The following is a 17738-nucleotide window of genomic DNA, read 5'->3' as shown; positions in this document are numbered from 1 at the left end:
CTACCGCTTGAGTTTTAAAAGTTTGCTACTCTCATTCACGACCAACTTCGATAAATCGCTCCCAAGCCGAGCGCATGAACGACGTTGACCTTGGCCTATTCATTCCAGAAGCGACTAAACGAAGCAACAGTTCCAAATTTGATTGGCTGTGAATAGACCCTTCAATAAAAGTAAAACATCTTCAAGAAAATTGAAAAGAAGTAATGTTTCCGAGAGCCAGGACCTGCAAGTTACTGTTTATACATTGCTTGTTGAAATAATGGAAACTTTTCACCTGTATGGTATGCAACAAGTGTTTCTTATATTTTTGACATATTAAGGTTTAACAAAAACACGGCGTTCTGTTTGCAGGTGAAAAGTTTCCATTATTTTAAGAAGCACCAAATAAACACAGGATTCATACAAACATGGAAATCAGTGAAAACCTGGAAATACCACTGAAATTTATTTTAAGCAAAAAAGTCGGAAATATCAGGGAAATTGAAAATTTTACTGAAAAATCCGGGAAAATAATTATGAGCAATTTGTTTTTGTATTACTGAAATTATTACTTAGTATTGAATTCATACGTGCAATCTTGACTATATTATATTAGAAAGTGTAACAGTAATGCTTTTAACATTTTAGAGACCCCTATTGTTTTAAAAATTACACCTGGAAAATATTCAAAACTACTCCATAAAACCTGGAAATATCAGGGAAAATGGTTTTTGAAATATTGTATGAACCCTTAAAAACAGTAACTTGCAGGTCCTGGCTCTCGGAAATATTTTTTCTCGGTGATTTCCTTGAAGATGTTTTATTGAAGCGTCTATTATGTCAGTTTGGTTTTATTTTTTTTATACTAGGCTAATACCCAAGGCACCACCTTAGGCCCAGGTCATCTAGCGACTTTTATTGAATTTAAATGTTGTGTTCGGGTTACAATTCGTAGGAAGGTGATTTAGCTTCGTTCAGCTTTTCCGAGAAAACGCAAAACGTAGGCAGAGCTTCTACCACCAAGTCAACGCTATTTACCGCCACTTGGCTTTCTCGGAGGGCATCTTGCATATCCTCTTTGGTGGTTATGCCTATAATTTTCTTGTAAGCGGTGGAGGTTGGTGCTTTTCGTCTAAAAAACCTCGTACGCTATACCTCCAATTGTCGAAACACTTTCGAATTTTAGCTTTTGTTCTGCCGAAGCCACCGTGATCAGAAAATCACCGCTTTTTAATACCTCCGCTTCTAACCCCCTTCCAAAAGTCGTGTCCACTAATCTGTGGAGATCCTTTGTAGAAATCTCCGTGAATTTCTTCGATCCTTCTTTCGGTTTGACTTTTAAATAGAACCGCTTCTTTGTGCCTACCAGAAGAGATTGCTTCCCCGATGGCCACTTTTAATAAGAAGATTTATTGGTGTATATGGCATCGGGGCCTTCGCACCATAATCATCACGTTTTATAATAAAGGGAAAAATAGATGACGTCCACAGCTAAAATAAGCCTTCACACCAGGAGCGCCATTTGAAATTTTACACAAAAAATCAAAATGCACGTACAACAATTAATAAAAATTCCAAAGCTAGCACACAATGCTACAACAGTGTGGGGTGTTGTGTTTGTTGCTCCTGGGTTACACTGAGGTAAAGTCATGTTAGAAAACTTTCCGTTCACATGCACGTCCGATTTCTAGCACGTTTTGAAGAAAATAGAGCACGCATAACATAGTCAAACAATTAGGAGTTCGACTGCCCATACGTTTGAGTTCAAAACATAATATTTAAAAAGGCCAGAAAACATTCGTTGTATTTTTTACACAAATATACAAAAAGTTGAAAAAAATCCATAACAATTTTGCCGGGCGCAAAACAAATTTGCGACAGTCTTTTTCGAGTCGACTAATAAAGACTTTCCTGCATAAACATAACCTACATCTCGGGAACCTGTAGAAAAAATGTAAAGGCACTGTCACTTTGTCAGCTAGAGGTCAAACGTCAACCATAGATTACGTTCTCCTCTACGACGATCTGGAGCGACATCTTATGGAGATGAACATTGATGAGAACGGCTTCATAAGTTTAGGAAGCGACCACAACGCTATAGTAACACGCTTCTCCATTAACGTCCCACGTGAAAAACAAAATGTAAATATTACCAAAACAAGCTGGCTCACTAAGAATCCGGAAAAAATGCAAGAATACGCCAAGGATGTTGATACCAAACTACTTCATTTGGATAATATCTCCTACGACATTTTCCAAGAGACTGTAAACTCGGCAGCCGAAATGAACCTGGGGAAATGCAAACCGAGGGGCAATGGAAAAGATCAAGTACTAAAAAGCTGGTTTGATCACGAAGTAAAGTCTGCTATCAGAGAAAGAAAGGTCGCGAATAAGGTATACAGAAACGCTACAAATAAAGGTCTGGAGGATGAAGCGAAAATTCTGGAACTATGGAAGATCTACCCAGAGAAGAAGGACAACGTTAAGAAATTGGTTTCCTCCAAAATTAAAGCAATAAATCGGGAGACTGAAACGAAAATAAGAGACGCGGGTTCTGGTGCGAATAAGTTGTTTTGGTCGCTTTTCCTCGACTGCAACCGGATTAAGCTAAAAGATTCAGAAGGTCAGAGTAATTTCGATCCTACTTCCATCCGTGACTTGATCACTGACTATGTCGCGCAAGATGAAGCTAACTTTCTCGTTATATGACCTTGGATTTTCAACGCCTCGAAGCGGTACAACTGGAACAGGAAACGCGGAACGCTCTTATGGACGATATTTCATTGATGAACTTCACGCGGCGGTGAAACGCTCGCCACAAGGAAAAGCAGCCGGACAGGATGAGATCGCCAATGAGTTGATCAAAAGTCTCGGCGAGACAGCACTGGAAGCACTTTGTATCTTGTTTAATCGAGTCCTCAAAGTAAATAATATTCCGGAGACGTGGAATTGGAGTGAAATAAAACTCATCTTTAAAGGCGGGAACAAGGACGATGAAGACTTCGCGGCTTACCGACAAATAGCGCTTTCGCAGTGTTTGAGCAAATTATACATGTCAATCTTGAAGGCAAGACTGGAGAACTTTTTTACGGAACATTCGATTCTAGGTAAGCTTCAAAATGGTTTCCGTAAAGACCGAAGAGGCGCCGATAATCACTACGTACGTCCTTACTCAGCTACTTGAAATAGCTAAACTGGAAAAGCGCACACTCTATTTGGCCTTCCTGGATTTAAGCAATGTTAGAGCTTGGCGTTCCGGAAGTTTTCGTCTCCCACCTTAAAGATCTCTATAAGAACGTATCCTATCGCTGCTGGTTCGGGAATATAACCACCGACTACATTCCTAGCGCTGTCGGTCTATCACCCGCTTTCTCCCATCTTGTTCGCACTCTACCTGCAGCCTCACGAGAACCGCCTTCGTGCCTCTGGTCTCGGTTTTCGGCTTCGTCACACTTCCTACGCTTGATGTTACTATCCCAGGCCTCTTCTTCGCGGATGATATCTTCAACGCCGCGGACTCTGAAACAGAGCTACAAAAAATATTAGACATCTGTGGGTCATACGCTCTGGACTACGGTCTAGAATTAAATGCTGGGAAATGTGGCGTATGGCTTTCAACCAATTGGAAGGAAACCATCCTCTCGCGTTCAACATCCAGGGTAGTAAGGTACCGGTAGTGGAGGCAATTACTTACCTTGGAATCACCATCTCAAGACAAGCCGACTACCTAGAAGCCCACGAAGAAAACCTGAGAAAGCGCGCCATGAAATTAGTTGGTGCCGTAAAGCACAAAGGCGCTCACTCGTATAACACTTACACCGTAACGCGTACTCTTTGGAAGACAATTGCCGTACCGAGCTTAACTTATGGTAACGAGGTTCTCAACTATAGTCCAGAAACCCTCAAAGCGTACGTGACCAGGCACAAAATTCAGTTGGCAAATTGGCTCTGGGAGGAAACTTCTGTCAATGCGGCCATAAAAGGCGAAATGGCTTGGTTGACCTTCCAAGAGCGAGAGGCAAAAAGTAAACTTCGGTATCTAGGGCGTCTTCGTTACATGGGTAAAACTCGGATATGGTCTACGAATACATTCGCAAAAGTGGTCTTCGAACGAGATGGGTGACTCGAACCACCAACCTCGACGCGCGTTATGGCTCCGCGGTCTTGAGAACGGATGTGACGAATCTTCGGGGATGGATCAAAGCGGTAGATCAGTCGATACTCAAAAGGTCCGCTGAAATTTGGAAAAAGGAAATAGCCAACCACCCCAGCTTGGAATAGTACACCATGAAACCACATCCTTCTCTCGAGCCCTTCTACAGCAATGATCGTCGAAGAACAGGGGCACTATCAACATCCAGTCGCCGCGCAGATATATTCGGGGAAAATCCTGAGTGTCCCTTGTGTGGCGATGCGGTAGAAGATGTTTTTCATATTGTGATGATATGTCCGACTCTCGCTCAGTGGCGCGTCAACAATAACCTAGGATAGATGATAAACTTGTACCTTCTCACGCGCAGTCGCATGAATTTTCTTTTCTCGCGCTCTTTTTCAAATTCGTTTATTTTTCGATTCCTAAAAGTTAGGCTTAGCAAAATTATATAATATATTATATATTTTATATTTTAATTTCTCTTGCAATCTACGCCGAAGCTCATAGCGGCCGCGGGTTTCCATAATGGCGAAAGATAAACCTTTCAAGACTAAAAGAAAAAAGCGAGATATATTGGAACAACCTCTCGATTGGATCCGATGTGAAACATGTGCCAGGTGGGAATTATTTGACAATTCCCCTCTCCATGATACTATTACTTTCGATGAGGTAGATGATGACACCTCGTTTGTCTGCAAACTGTGTGCCATTTCTGAAAACCATAGGCTCCTCCAAATGGAGGTGTCTTTCCTCCGCGATGAAACCACTTCTCTCGGAAAGCATGAAAAAACTATTGACGACAAAGTGTCATCTCTCGAAACTCTCATGCAGACTACGTTGAGTGATATTAACCAATTTAAAAACTGTGTCCATAATCTTGAATCTGCACTGACTAAACTGGAACAGTCGAATGCGTTTAAAGTCGGCCTTGATTCACGCCACAATATCCTAACTGACAAAATTGACACTCAGGCTTCGAATATTGCCTCGGATGTCTTCGCACGCCTGGATTCGGCCTTACAATCGCGTGAAGCATCCTACGTTTCTAAAATGGAAAGTCTGATTGACATCTCCAAAATAACAAATAATGTTTTTGAGAAAATTGATCCTCTTCTTCAAAAACGAGAAACGACCCACTTATCTGAAGTTAACGCTAAGGTTCAGGAGATTGTTGACAAACGTCAAGAAGACTTACGGAAAAATAATGTGCTACTACTTAACGTCCCCGAAGATCAACAATCTTCTGATGATTGTTCAGGACGCGCTCAAGTTGCAAACTTATTACGTCAGTGCGAGCTACCCCAGCAGATCAAATACTTTCGCCTCCCACGTGACCGTCCTTCGCTCTCGGGTCATCCTAGGCCTTTCAAACTTTTATTTGACAATGGACAAAATAAATCTAAGTTCCTTCAACATATATCCTACCTTCGCCAAGATCCAACATTTGAACTACATACTCGCCCTGATCGTACAATAACCCAACAGCGCCTTTACCACACAACAATTCCTGCATCACATTCATCTACTCAAACAACCATTCCTGCACTACATTCGTTTACTCAAATAACCATTCCTGGGCCACATTCATTTACTCAAACAACCATTCTGGCGCCACATTCGCACCCGATGGGTAACCTTCCTCCTGCGCCTTTCCCTTCCTCAAACTATCTACTTTTAAACGCTCGAAGCCTCCGTACATGTGAAAAGCGAGGTGAGCTATCATTTTTGCCAACTTTACTAAATTGCCCGGAAACTGATTGGAAATCTCTAACTAACCCTGTGGATTCGTCCAAGCACGATAATGTTCTTGTCGCGGCTATTGATTCGACTCAGGATGGTTGTCTTCCTGCGGTTCCTGTAAATACTGCTAATACTCCTCAATCTTCTTGTCTGAACCCCCTTGCGGGGCTGTTTATTCCCAACTCACTGAGTGACTCTTCCCGACTTCAACCGCGTTTGCTTCTGCTGACCAACCCCTGTACTCTAACCACCTACAAGACGTCGGAACTTGCCTCTATAATCTACACCAACCACGTCGATATAGTTGCTCTCACGGAAACTGGTCTCAAACCTGAGGTCTTTGATGGCGAACTGAGGCTGCCGCAGTTTACTATATTCCGCCGGGACCGCTCTGGTTCCCAAAAGGGAGGGGGTGTCGCTCTCATGTTTTCTACTTCCTGCACTGTGCTGCAGCACCATATCCTGTCACCATCTGACTCAGACACCCTCTCCTCCCAGTACGGGCTGGATTTCCTGATTGTTCAGTGTTCCGTCCCGGGACGTTCGTTCCTGTTCTGCCTTCTTTACCGGTCTCCCTCCTTTGACAACCACACTAAACTGCTAGACGTCCTACAAGCCACTCTCCGCTTCAATGCAACTTTTCGGTCGGAGTTAATACTGCTGGAGGACTTTAACTATCCCTACGTAAACTGGTCCTTAGGACGCACTGTTCCCCCAGCTGATGCCGCCACTAAGCGTTTTTTCGAAATGGTCACTGACGCCAACTTAACACAGTCCATCTACTGTCACACCCGTTTGGGATATGTCTTCCAGCGCCCTAGTACACTGGACCTTGTCTTCTCTATTGAAGAACACCTTGTTTACGATGTCAAACAGCTCCCTCCACTGGGTAAAAGTGACCACAATGTCATTCTCTTATGCATCGCCTGCCCAACACGATCGGTGCCTCACCGCCAATGTCGTGACTTCTCCAGAGGGGACTACGACTCGTTCGGTACCTTTATCTCCCAGGTCGACTGGCGAGCTGAATTTGGCTCTGGCGATGTTGAATTCTGCTGGTCCCGTTTTTCAAGGTGACCGGGACAGCCTTACAAAAGCCCACAACCGTTTTACTAAACTCACTAAGGGCCTCGAGTGCCTTCCTCCGGTTGCGCGGAATGAGGCCCTCAAGCTGGACTCCCCGCTTCTCAGACACGCGATTAATGACCTGGTGTGTATCTGGAGCATGTGGTCGGGTCAGTCTGCTCTCCAGTTGTCCGCTTTCTTCAAATTAGACACTCTTCGCAAGACCAGGGGTCATGCAGCAAAAATATTCAAACCACGGGCCGGACCAAACAACGTCAATGGCACCTTGCTTTCCGTGCTATGCAAATTTGGAACTCCCTCCCCGCAGATGTACTTTCTGCTCAATCTCGTTGGACTTTCCGCAGCCGCACTCGGGAGTTTCTTCATTCTACCGTTTAATTTTTTTTCTTGCTTTTCCACTTGTGGGTTATATACAAGCTATTCTAGCTTCGTAACTTGTATTTTTCTTAATAATAAATAAATAAATAAATAAATGCTCCGAAACGACCTTTTTTTCAAGATGCCTAGCTTTAGACCCAGAATCTACCTTAGGGGTCATTCCACGTCAAGTCGACAACTCATGCAACCATGGGTCAGCCGAATCAAATTAAATTTAAACCACCTAAACTAGGGACAAAACCATGGGGAAATTGAAAATTTGGGTGATATCGATGCAGCGGTTGCGTAACTAGAGGCTTTCGAAAATAAGTAACTTTTTCAAACTCTTGAAAAGTTCATTTTCGCACCCTCAAATATTTTAAATAATAAATTGAAGAATATTTCGATGATTACTATGAAACTCTCGATTTGAGGGTAACATATAGCGCTGATTTCGAAAACATTGATTATTATTTTCTAAATATTACCGTTTTATTATACCAAGTTAAAACTTCGTGATTTTTATTCAACGGAGTGTCATTTTCGACGGCCAATTTCGTGATGAGGGCAAACTTCGATTTTGGAATTTAGACTTTCATAAACATGCTCTTAAAATAAGCTTTAATTTGGTGTACTACACTTTAGGTCTAAACGATTTCTAATAGTCGAAATATTAGATCAATGTCAGTAATAAATTCTCGAAATTTTCAAAAAGATTTTATTTTAAAAAATTAAAAAGACCGACTCCCAGATATCAGTTGCGATATCTGATCTGGGGGAAAAGAACAGATCAGATCGGTTTCTATTTATTCGTTCTTTAGAAATAAAAATATGAAAACCTGGTAGAAATGTTAAGGTTGGATAAATAAAAAAGTACTGTATCAAAATAACGATATGTGATATTGATTTAATGTTTAATTAATACTGATTCCATTCCTAATTTCTAAATCTTAATTTAGTGTTTAATTAATACTATTTCCATTCCTAATGTTTGTTTAATATTAGTTTAATTCTTAATTTTTATTTAATATTAATTATATTCTTAATTTGTATTTAATAATAATTGAATTATTAATTTTAATTTCATATTAATTCTATTCTTAATTTGTATTTAATAATAATTGAATTCTCAATTTTTATTTCATATTAATTTAATTCTTGTAGCAATGTAGTAGAATCATGTAGGATGATTGTAGTAACCATGGAGGTATTTTCTTAAATCACCACATACAATCAATGCTATGCTGCTCCTTGCATTACCTTCGCACATGCACAGTGGCTATTATGCCAAGTGTTTCAGTGTTTGCGACTGCGTGCTTGCTATATAAATTCAGTGTCTGTATTAATTGGTTCCAAGACTATTGGTGAATTTTTGCGTTTACGTAAGATGTTGTGTATATAAAAACGAACTAAAAAACCAACTGGACTATAGTTATCACTAGATAGCCCGTAGTGGCTATTCTTATCGCATCACTAGATCACGCGTAGTATAAATACGGCTGCACGATCTGGAACGGGGCAGTCGACCGAACGATCTATAAATGTTTACCTCGTCATTCATCATGTAAATAACTATTTCATGTATCATCAATCAACTACCTTTACTCTCGTAAATATCATGCTGTAATTAGTTGGAACATAACAGATGTAATGCGATGCAATGTAATGAGATGTGATGCGATGCTATGTAATGAGATGTAATGCAATGTGATGTGATTTAATGCAATGTAATGTAATGCGATGTAATTCGATGCGATGCGATGTGATGTAATGCGACGTAATGCTATGTAATGCGATTCGATGTAATTCAATGTGATGCGATGTAATGCGATGCGATGTAACGCGATGCGACGTAATGCTATGTGATGTAATGCGATGCGATGCAATGTAACGCGATGTAATGCGATGTGATGTAATGTCATGCGATGCGATGCAATGTAACGCGATGTAATACGTTGTGATGTAATGCGATGCGATGCAATGCTATGCGATGTAATGCGATGTGATGTAATGCTATGGGATGTAATGTGATGCGAGGTAATGCGATATGATGTAATGTGATGCGATGTAATGAGATTTAATGCGATGTAATGTTATGATCATAATAATTTTAATTCAAATATTAAAAATAATTAAATAATTGTGATTTTAGTTATATCCATGTGTTTCCTCCGTTAATAAAAAAGTTTTATTTATATTTTTCGCCATGGATCCAAATAAAGTTTTTAATATTTATAATGTTATGAGATGTAATATGATGTAATGCGATGCGATGTGATGTAATGCGATGTAATGCTATCTAATACGATGCGATGTAATTCAATGTGATGTGATGTTATGCGATGCGACGTAATGCTATGCGATGTAATGCGATGCAATGCTATGCGATGTAATGCGATGCAATGCTATGCGATGTAATGCGATGCAATGCGATGCGACGTAATGCTATGCGATGTAATGCTATGCGATGTAACACGATGCAATGCGATGCGATGCAATGCTATGCGATGTAATGTAATGTCATGCGATGTAATGCGATGCAATGTAATGCCATGCTATGTAATGCGATGCGATGCGATGTAATGTAATGTAATGCGATACGATGTAATGCGATGCAATGTAACGTAATGTAATGCAATGTAATGTAATATCAGATCAGATATCGCAACTGATATCTGGGAGTCGGTTGGAAGCACTATTCTAATCGAGTGTTATCTTTTTAATTTTTTAAAATAAAATCGTTTTGAAAATTTCGAGAATTTATTACTGACTTTGATCTAATATTTCGCATATTTGAAATCGTTTAGACATAAAGTGTAGTACATCAAATTAAAGATTATTTTAAGAGCATTTTTATGAATGTCTAAAATCCAAAATCGAAGTTTGCCCTCATCACGCAATTGGCCGTCGATAATGACCCTCCGTTGAATAAAAATCACGAAGTTTTAACTTGGTATAATAAAACGGTAATATTTAGAAAATAATAATCAATGTTTTCGAAATCAGCGCTATACACTCTTTTACGAGCGTATCGACCCCCCCCCCCTTTACAATCTCCCATGTGGCGGCCGCCACCGCCGTACTACCTCTGCCTCCACTATTGAATTTTTCCACCCTAACGGGTCCCCTCACCATGTAGTCAAGTTATGGATTCCTCCACGAATATTCTCCGTAAAAGAATCTATATGTTACCCTCAAATCGAGAGTTTCATAGTAATCATCGAAATATTCTTCAATTTATTATTTAAAATATTTGAGGGTGCGAAAATGAACTTTTCAAGAGTTTGAAAAAGTTACTTATTTTCGAAAGTTACACTTCCGCTGCATCGATTTCACCCAAAATTTCAATTTCCCCATGGTTTTGTCCCTAGTTTAGGTGGTTTAAATTTCATTTGATTCGGCCGACCCATGGTTGCATGAGTTGTCGACTTGACGTGGAATGACCCTTAGACTATAACCTGATAAACCAAACAGAAAACTTGCTCCAAAATTGGGGAAATCTGCGTTTGGATTCGCTAGCGAAACGGGTATAGGCGGCGCCACAGTCGCTACCCCTGCAGCTTGGTTTGTCTGCGTACTTTGTTGATCAAAACAAACGATTAATATGGCGGATTGTAGGCGCAGAGGTGGCATAAATTGCCTTTTTGTAGTAATACTGCCTTTAAAGATATTACAATTCGAGTAAATGGTGAAAAAAGAACGTTGGAGTTATCGTTTCACAACTTTCCGAAGTGCAAAATCTTTTTAATGTGTGGTTAATTAATATAAAATCAGGGAAGATGCCTAGTTAGTGGGCACAGATTTGCAGCGCCATTTTAAAGATAAAGACTTTTTAGAAAGAAATGGTGAGACACAAATTTTACTTGTTATTACTGATTTTAAAGTTAATATTATTAAATATATATCATAATAACTGTCATTTAGATGAAGAGAATTCAAGAGACGCATGAAATGCAGTGCCATTCCAAGCAATAATTTACCATGTAGACTTATTACAAATCCAATGTAACTAAATAAAAAGAGAGGACCCTACGTTTTGTGAATCGTCTTAAAGGTGATCTGTTTTATTATATACTGCAAAATAAGGAAATGCTAATGAATTAAATTAATTTTAGGTCAAGCCGTTCGATTGCCATTATCGCTGGAAAATATTACATTGAGGCCCACAAAATTATGCGTTAAAAGGGCATATTTTTCTATTTTGTATTGGACCCCAATTTTCCTATCTTTGCTACCCTGATGGTTCGGTATGAGTTTTCGAGTTGATTAATAACATTTCGAGCTATTGCCGCAGATCCCAATATGATTAAAAATAATACTGTAAATTCAAATGGTTTTTATTTTTAATACTTATTTGCATATCTTAACATTTTATTCACTTCTATTCTAATTAAGTGGTTTCTTCAATGAATTTAATTGCTTTTAACTTTGAATTAATTCTATAATACATTTGTTTTTGCCTTTTTAGTTAACATGGCTTTGAGTAGAAAATTCATAACATAAATAGTTCAGTTCATTTGTTATCTACAAATACTAATTGGCCAAAATTTAAAATAGGAACTAATTTAACATATTAAAAATATAATTTTCCTTGACTAGAAGTGTAAATTTAATTTAACTTTTCTTTAACTAAAATCTAAAATAAAAATTATATATTTGGACAACGTTTTTCTTCAAATATTGTCAGTCTCTCTTAATATCAATTAAAAATAGCCCTTGAGAGAATAGACAAAAAAATGAAAAGGCCTAGCTGAATTTTTCCATAGTAGCCTCTACAGTCGTTAGCCAGTAGATTCCTTCCTTTCCAACTTAGTAATTTTGTGCCACTGCCTCTTCAATTGATATTATCTTCGCTACAAATTGACTCTCCACAAATATTTCATCCCGACTAAAAGCTAGAAATACATTTTTGAGACTAACTAAGTGACCAAATAAGAGTACATAAACCTTTTTGAGCCAGCCAAATTCAACCCTCGCAACTCTACCATTTTATTACCGTACAAAACCGAAGGCACAGTTAGTTCTTTTCCTTCATTTTACCCCACTTCTCAAGTCAGAAAGTTGGGATAGCTCTCAGTATCTTTATATATAAAATGGACCAGCAATTTACTGCATGTTTGCAAAAGCCTGAATTTCTAGAATAATAAGTAAAACAGGTTACATTAACGAATTCGGTTTTAATAAAAAATATATTTACCCACTATTGCATGAACAATGGACACTTTCAATGCTGTGTTTTCCATCACCAACTTCAAATTTAAACTTTTGTTTTAAGCATCCGCACACCTTATTCTATGGATCAAGAGTAGATTACTCTCCAATATACTTAAAAATTTCAAGCATGGAGCGATTCACTAATATACCAAATAAAATTATTTAAAATACATTATACATTATACAAAATGCTGAAGCTACTAGTCTATGAAATTAGAACAATCTGGGCTTGTTCTAATGTGAAGATAATAATAAATTTCCTACATACCTTTGAAACTTTCAAACTGATCCCGTGTATGAATTCTCCAAGGCCTACTCATAGTGTTATTAAACTCGAATATTTCAATATTACGGATTCAATACCTATTGACAGTTCAAAATTAATAAATAAATGTCGTATAAACACCTTTGTTAATACAAAACATTCGAACACGCTTTAAAAATATGCTAAAATCGTTAGTAAAATGTTTTAATTGATGTTATAAAACGCGCATTTTCGCATAACGCCATTACCCGTATCACCCAAATATAGTTCTAGGCAGTGTGACTAGGTGGCGCAGCTGTGGTTTTCGGTGGCGATATCTAAAAACTAAAAATTTAAAATTATTTTTATTTTTTGTATTTTAAATTTAACGAACTCCTCCCTGTTTTAAAAGGGACCTTTGTATTTTTGGAAGGTAATTAAAATAGTCATTAATTCTTGTTGCAGCCTACTTCCAAGGACTAGTAAGCCACACTTTGAAGCTCTCTGGCACTCTTTTAACTCATCGTAGGAAAATGGAAAAAAAAACAGGCATACTTCTCAACTCACCCCCATTGCAATTTTCGCATTACCTTTTGAAACACCCTGTATAGCTACGCTAAAGGAGATATCTAGTGGAATAAAGTAAAACTAACCAGAAACCATTAAATGTTTTACTCCCTGCCACTGGCTTACCAATTACCGAAGGGGTAGACACTGTACGCGATATTACCTTTGCTCTAGCGTAGTGTTTCATATCTACCTTAGCGTAGCAACTATGGCGGTGTTGCTCTCTACGTAACCAATTCTCTGTGCGCGAGGACTATTTATATTTCTGAGACCGGTTTCCTGGTCTCTCCTTTAATGTTAAGAAGTGTGCTGTCCTCCACCTAGGCCGTAAAACCCCAACTTTACGTATTACATTAAAGGTGAATCCTTCTCTTCTTTCCTCTCTGAGAGGGATTTAGGTGTTATTGTCGATCCGTGACTCAAATTCTCTACGCACACTAATAGGGTTACCAAACGTCTATCGACTATTGCCGGGCTCATTCGCCGTAGCTTAAACTTTCGCTCCCCACGTTTAATTAAGCAACTTTACAATTCCCTCACGCTCCCTATTCTTGATTATTGTTCCCCTATTTGGACCTCTCATAATAACTGCGGACCTATTCTGTCCTACAAAAGTCACAGAATCGCGTAACTAAACTTGCTACTAAATTGCAAAATTTGCCTGCCTCTTCTCGTTTAAAATCCCTTGGTATTCAGCTTGTTTGACTCGCGTCATAAAATCAATACCCTTTGTCTGTTACATAAATTATTTTACAATAATTTGGATCTTAACTTTAATAAGTTTTTCACCCCTCAAATCAATTCCCGTACTCGTGGCCATTCCTTAAAATTGTGTAAACCACGTGCCGCCTCTACTACTCGACTAAATTATTTTTCTAGTGTCATCTAGGAGCAACAACCACAAGGAGAACGCAGCTAGCCTTTAAACACGCTAACGCCGTGCTGTGTACAAATTTTATTGGACGAGCCTTTTCGCTGAACGTTTTACATTTTCCGAATTTTCCACTTTCGACGGCAGAAAGCGCTAAAGCGTCTAACCAATGAAAATTGTACGCAAGAAAATGCACGACTTTTGACGGGTTGCGTTCTCCTTGTGTGGGGTGCTGTTCTTGTTGCTCCTAGTTGTCATTACTCATTGGAATGCTTTACCATCTAATATTGTTACACAATCTAATTATCACAAATTCCGATATTTATTATGTTAACATTTATCTGCCTGTTGATGATCTCACAATATTTTTTTTCGTTACTCCATTGTTTTCTTAATGTTGGTTTTGCTTTTTTTAATTATTTGTATGGATCTTACGGGATCTTATTATTAATTTTTTTATTTTTTTAAACTTTTTTCTGAAAATAATTTATATTCTGTTCATTTTTAATACTGCGATTCTGTATGTCTACGCATAAGTCGGCCTTTGCGGCTTTGTAGATAACCCAATGAGGTAGAATAAATAGAGATCCAAATCTGCCTTCCAGGACCTACCATTTCGCGGGACAGTATTTGTTGAGTTGGAGAGTTAGGCCTAGTCATAGAAATCTTATACTCCTACCTAGAATGCTCCGGTCTACGGGAGAACCTGACGCCAGGACATTTTGTAGCAACAACTAATGATTATATAGTCTTTGCTTAAGCTTCAGCCAATCAGCGGCCATTCATTGATTACGGCAAGCCACTAGCGCCATCCGATCCAAGCTCGCAGAATTCCCATAGGTTTTTGCTGGAATTTTTTTACTTCAACGTTTTTGGATTTTTATTTAATAATAGTGGTAAGATTTTTTACACTTATAGTTTTGTTTTCATATTTACTTATTATAAGGAATATTTAAATGCCATTGTGATGAAGATAAATAAGAAAACCGAAACTTTTACCTGTGCAACGACACATTATCGTCCACCGCAAATCGTTTTCTACATTGTGGAAATGAAGCATCGAGGAGCCATAACAACAAACAACGCAATAGTTATCCAAAAAGTTTTCATATAAGAGAAAAATCTTTACGAGTAAAGAAACAGTCTACCATGTTTAAAAACTACATTAAACTCGATTGACGTAGGCCAATCAAATGCTGGTTCTTAAGGTGACATAATCTAAAATTGAATTATTATTTTCAGTAACTCAAAATAGATGGCAACGAGTCGTTGCCGTAATCACTCTTTGAATCGTGATTGGCTGATAATGATGAAACCTCCGAAAATGTACGGAATCATTCTACGTTATAAGATTTCTATGGGCCTAGTAAATGAACTTATTCAAATGGTGTTGGCGCCATCTATCGTGTTATTGGAAAACTAAACCTTAATATATTTTGCAAAAGTGTCTGATTATACACTCTTTTTGGATGCTAGACTCCCCGCTAAGGGCAGAAACAATAACCGACGAGCGGGAGGCAAGTAAGAGGGTTAGAGGGGTAAAATAAAGGCGCGAAAAAGAGTGTATAGAAACCGATGGCTCCAACACGATTGGATAGAGTTGAAACTTAAGCCTAATTCTTCGACTCAAATAAAACGTGTCCCGCGAATCCCAGATTTCTTTGGACCTCTACTTATTCTACCTCATTGAGATAACCTCACTAAATAAATAAATATAGGATATCTGCTGTTCATACGACATGATCCAAATGTTACGCTAGCGCTCGCAGCAACGTTTCCGAGGGTACGTGTGAACGTGGGTTCTGAAAGACTGAAACCTTCTTCGACAGCTGGCTTTTGGAACCCCCCTCCCCTCCCCTTCGGTGCTTGACCACTTGCGTTGCCTTTTCACTGTAGCTCTATCCAAAGATAATTTAAACTCGTACCCTAGATTCGAATACTGAGAGCTTTCCCATTGACGGTTTTGTTACGAAGCGTTTACTCTTTTCCGGCACGTTACCTCAGAAAAATCGGGCTCCATCGGTTGCGGTAAGGCGCAAACCATGGAGCGAATTTTTTCTTAGTTACAGCGGGAAGTGGTTAAACGCTATCGGCAACGCGCTAGAGAGTGATTTCGAATCTAGGGTACGAGTTTAAATTATCTTTGCTCTATCTACCCACAATCAATGCTTTTGGCCCCAAAATCAAACTTGCCGCGTGTAACTTTGCGCCAACCAATCAACATCGAGATAAAACTATAACCACAGCAGTCGGTTGTGTAGCTGACTTTTGACTTTGTGCGATGTGTTTTTCTTTTTAGATAATCAAATTAACGTAAACAAATTACTTCTTTTGCAATTTAAATCAATTTTTGATGGTGGTTTAAAAATAATCAACCCGACAAAATGTCAGTAGCGCGTTTTTACTGCTACCAAAAAGGTACTAATTTTCCAACGAGGCTTAATAACTTGGTGCGTTTCTTTTCATCTACCACCAAGCATTCTCAAAAACCGAAAGAATCAAATTATGCTGTTTCAAATGTTAAAGATACTTCATTGGGTCAATTGACCATTGGAGAAAAAGGTTTCTTTTTAAAAAATATTGAAAAATAACTTTTTACTTTGATTTTAATCTTGTGATACTTCCAGTGAAACAAACTACAAAAGATGCTTCCTATTTGGGAATAATTATTGCCGGTGTTGGAGTAACTGGAATGATGTTTTACGCAATATTTAGAGAACTGTTCTCTAGTGAAAGTCCAAATTCAATATACAGCTCTACTTTGGAAAGAGTTAGGAAAGACGAAAAAATTGCATTAGCCATTGGAACTCCCATTAAAGGTTATGGAGAACTTAGTTCTAGAGGTCGAAGGCGTCATGTTAGGTATTTCAAAATAATTTAAACTCCGTAGCATTTTAACTATTGAATTCTATAAAAAAAATTTTTTTTAGTCATTTGGAATTTATAAAAAATGGTGTTTCTCATATGCGTATGAAATTTTACGTGGAAGGAACAAGAGCGAGAGGAACGGTTCACTTAGAAATGAAAAAGGTAAATTGATTATTTATTACCGCAAAAATTTTATTTTCATATTTTAAATTTCATTTAGGATGACAATGGGAAATATAATTATCAGTATTTGTTCTTGGAATTGGATAATAGCAGAATTATAACTTTAGAAGATAACAGAGAAAATAAATATTAGCGTTTTTTAATAAATGGTTTTAAACCTAGTCTGTTCCCTGTTTCCCGATTCTTTTTGTTAATATTTAAGTTTTATAGAAACCTTTTTTTCAAAATGGTAGATTTGATCGGTGCATAATATCAACGCCTTCACACCATTTGCTACTTGGTTAATGGCCGTATTTTGTCTCACAGTATCAAACATCTATGGAAAATACAACATATGGTTCATCTTTGTACTAAACAAGTCTGGTTTTATAAAATTGTCGCAGCATGCAATTATTTGTAAATTTCCGTAATGATTGGAAAGCCCCCATAAGTCATGGTGTTCATTCGCCGCTTTATAAGACATTCACTACCTATAT

At 38.3% G+C, this 17738-nt stretch overlaps 1 protein-coding gene and 2 long non-coding RNA genes across 3 annotated transcripts; 2 read left to right on the top strand and 1 right to left on the bottom strand.

The window, feature by feature from the left end:
• Window positions 1–3360: 3360 nt before the first annotated feature.
• On the bottom strand, window positions 3361–3936 carry LOC149926974 (uncharacterized). The gene is made up of 3 exons (XR_016473810.1): window positions 3797–3936; window positions 3674–3727; window positions 3361–3509 (listed from the first exon to the last, which is right to left on the bottom strand). It is a non-coding gene; the product is annotated as an uncharacterized LOC149926974 (long non-coding RNA).
• Window positions 3937–10908: 6972 nt separating this feature from the next.
• On the top strand, window positions 10909–11646 carry LOC149926973 (uncharacterized). The gene is made up of 3 exons (XR_016474117.1): window positions 10909–11160; window positions 11240–11369; window positions 11431–11646. It is a non-coding gene; the product is annotated as an uncharacterized LOC149926973 (long non-coding RNA).
• A 4816-nt stretch (window positions 11647–16462) lies between these two features.
• Window positions 16463–17423, top strand: LOC149926972 (mitochondrial import inner membrane translocase subunit Tim21). Its single transcript, XM_090158636.1, has 4 exons — window positions 16463–16773; window positions 16839–17073; window positions 17142–17241; window positions 17300–17423. Exons 1-4 carry the CDS (start codon window positions 16596–16598, stop codon window positions 17393–17395), a joined length of 609 nt encoding a protein of 202 aa, XP_090014762.1. The 5' UTR covers window positions 16463–16595; the 3' UTR covers window positions 17396–17423.
• The last annotated feature ends 315 nt before the right edge of the window (window positions 17424–17738 follow it).

This window comes from Leiobunum rupestre, chromosome 9 (genome assembly GCF_980474605.1).
Source record: "Leiobunum rupestre chromosome 9, qqLeiRupe1.1.hap1, whole genome shotgun sequence".
In the NCBI taxonomy this organism is placed as follows: Eukaryota; Metazoa; Arthropoda; class Arachnida; order Opiliones; family Sclerosomatidae; genus Leiobunum; species Leiobunum rupestre.
Note: the sequence above shows the minus strand (reverse complement) of the source record. Positions and strands in the feature narration are given on the sequence as shown.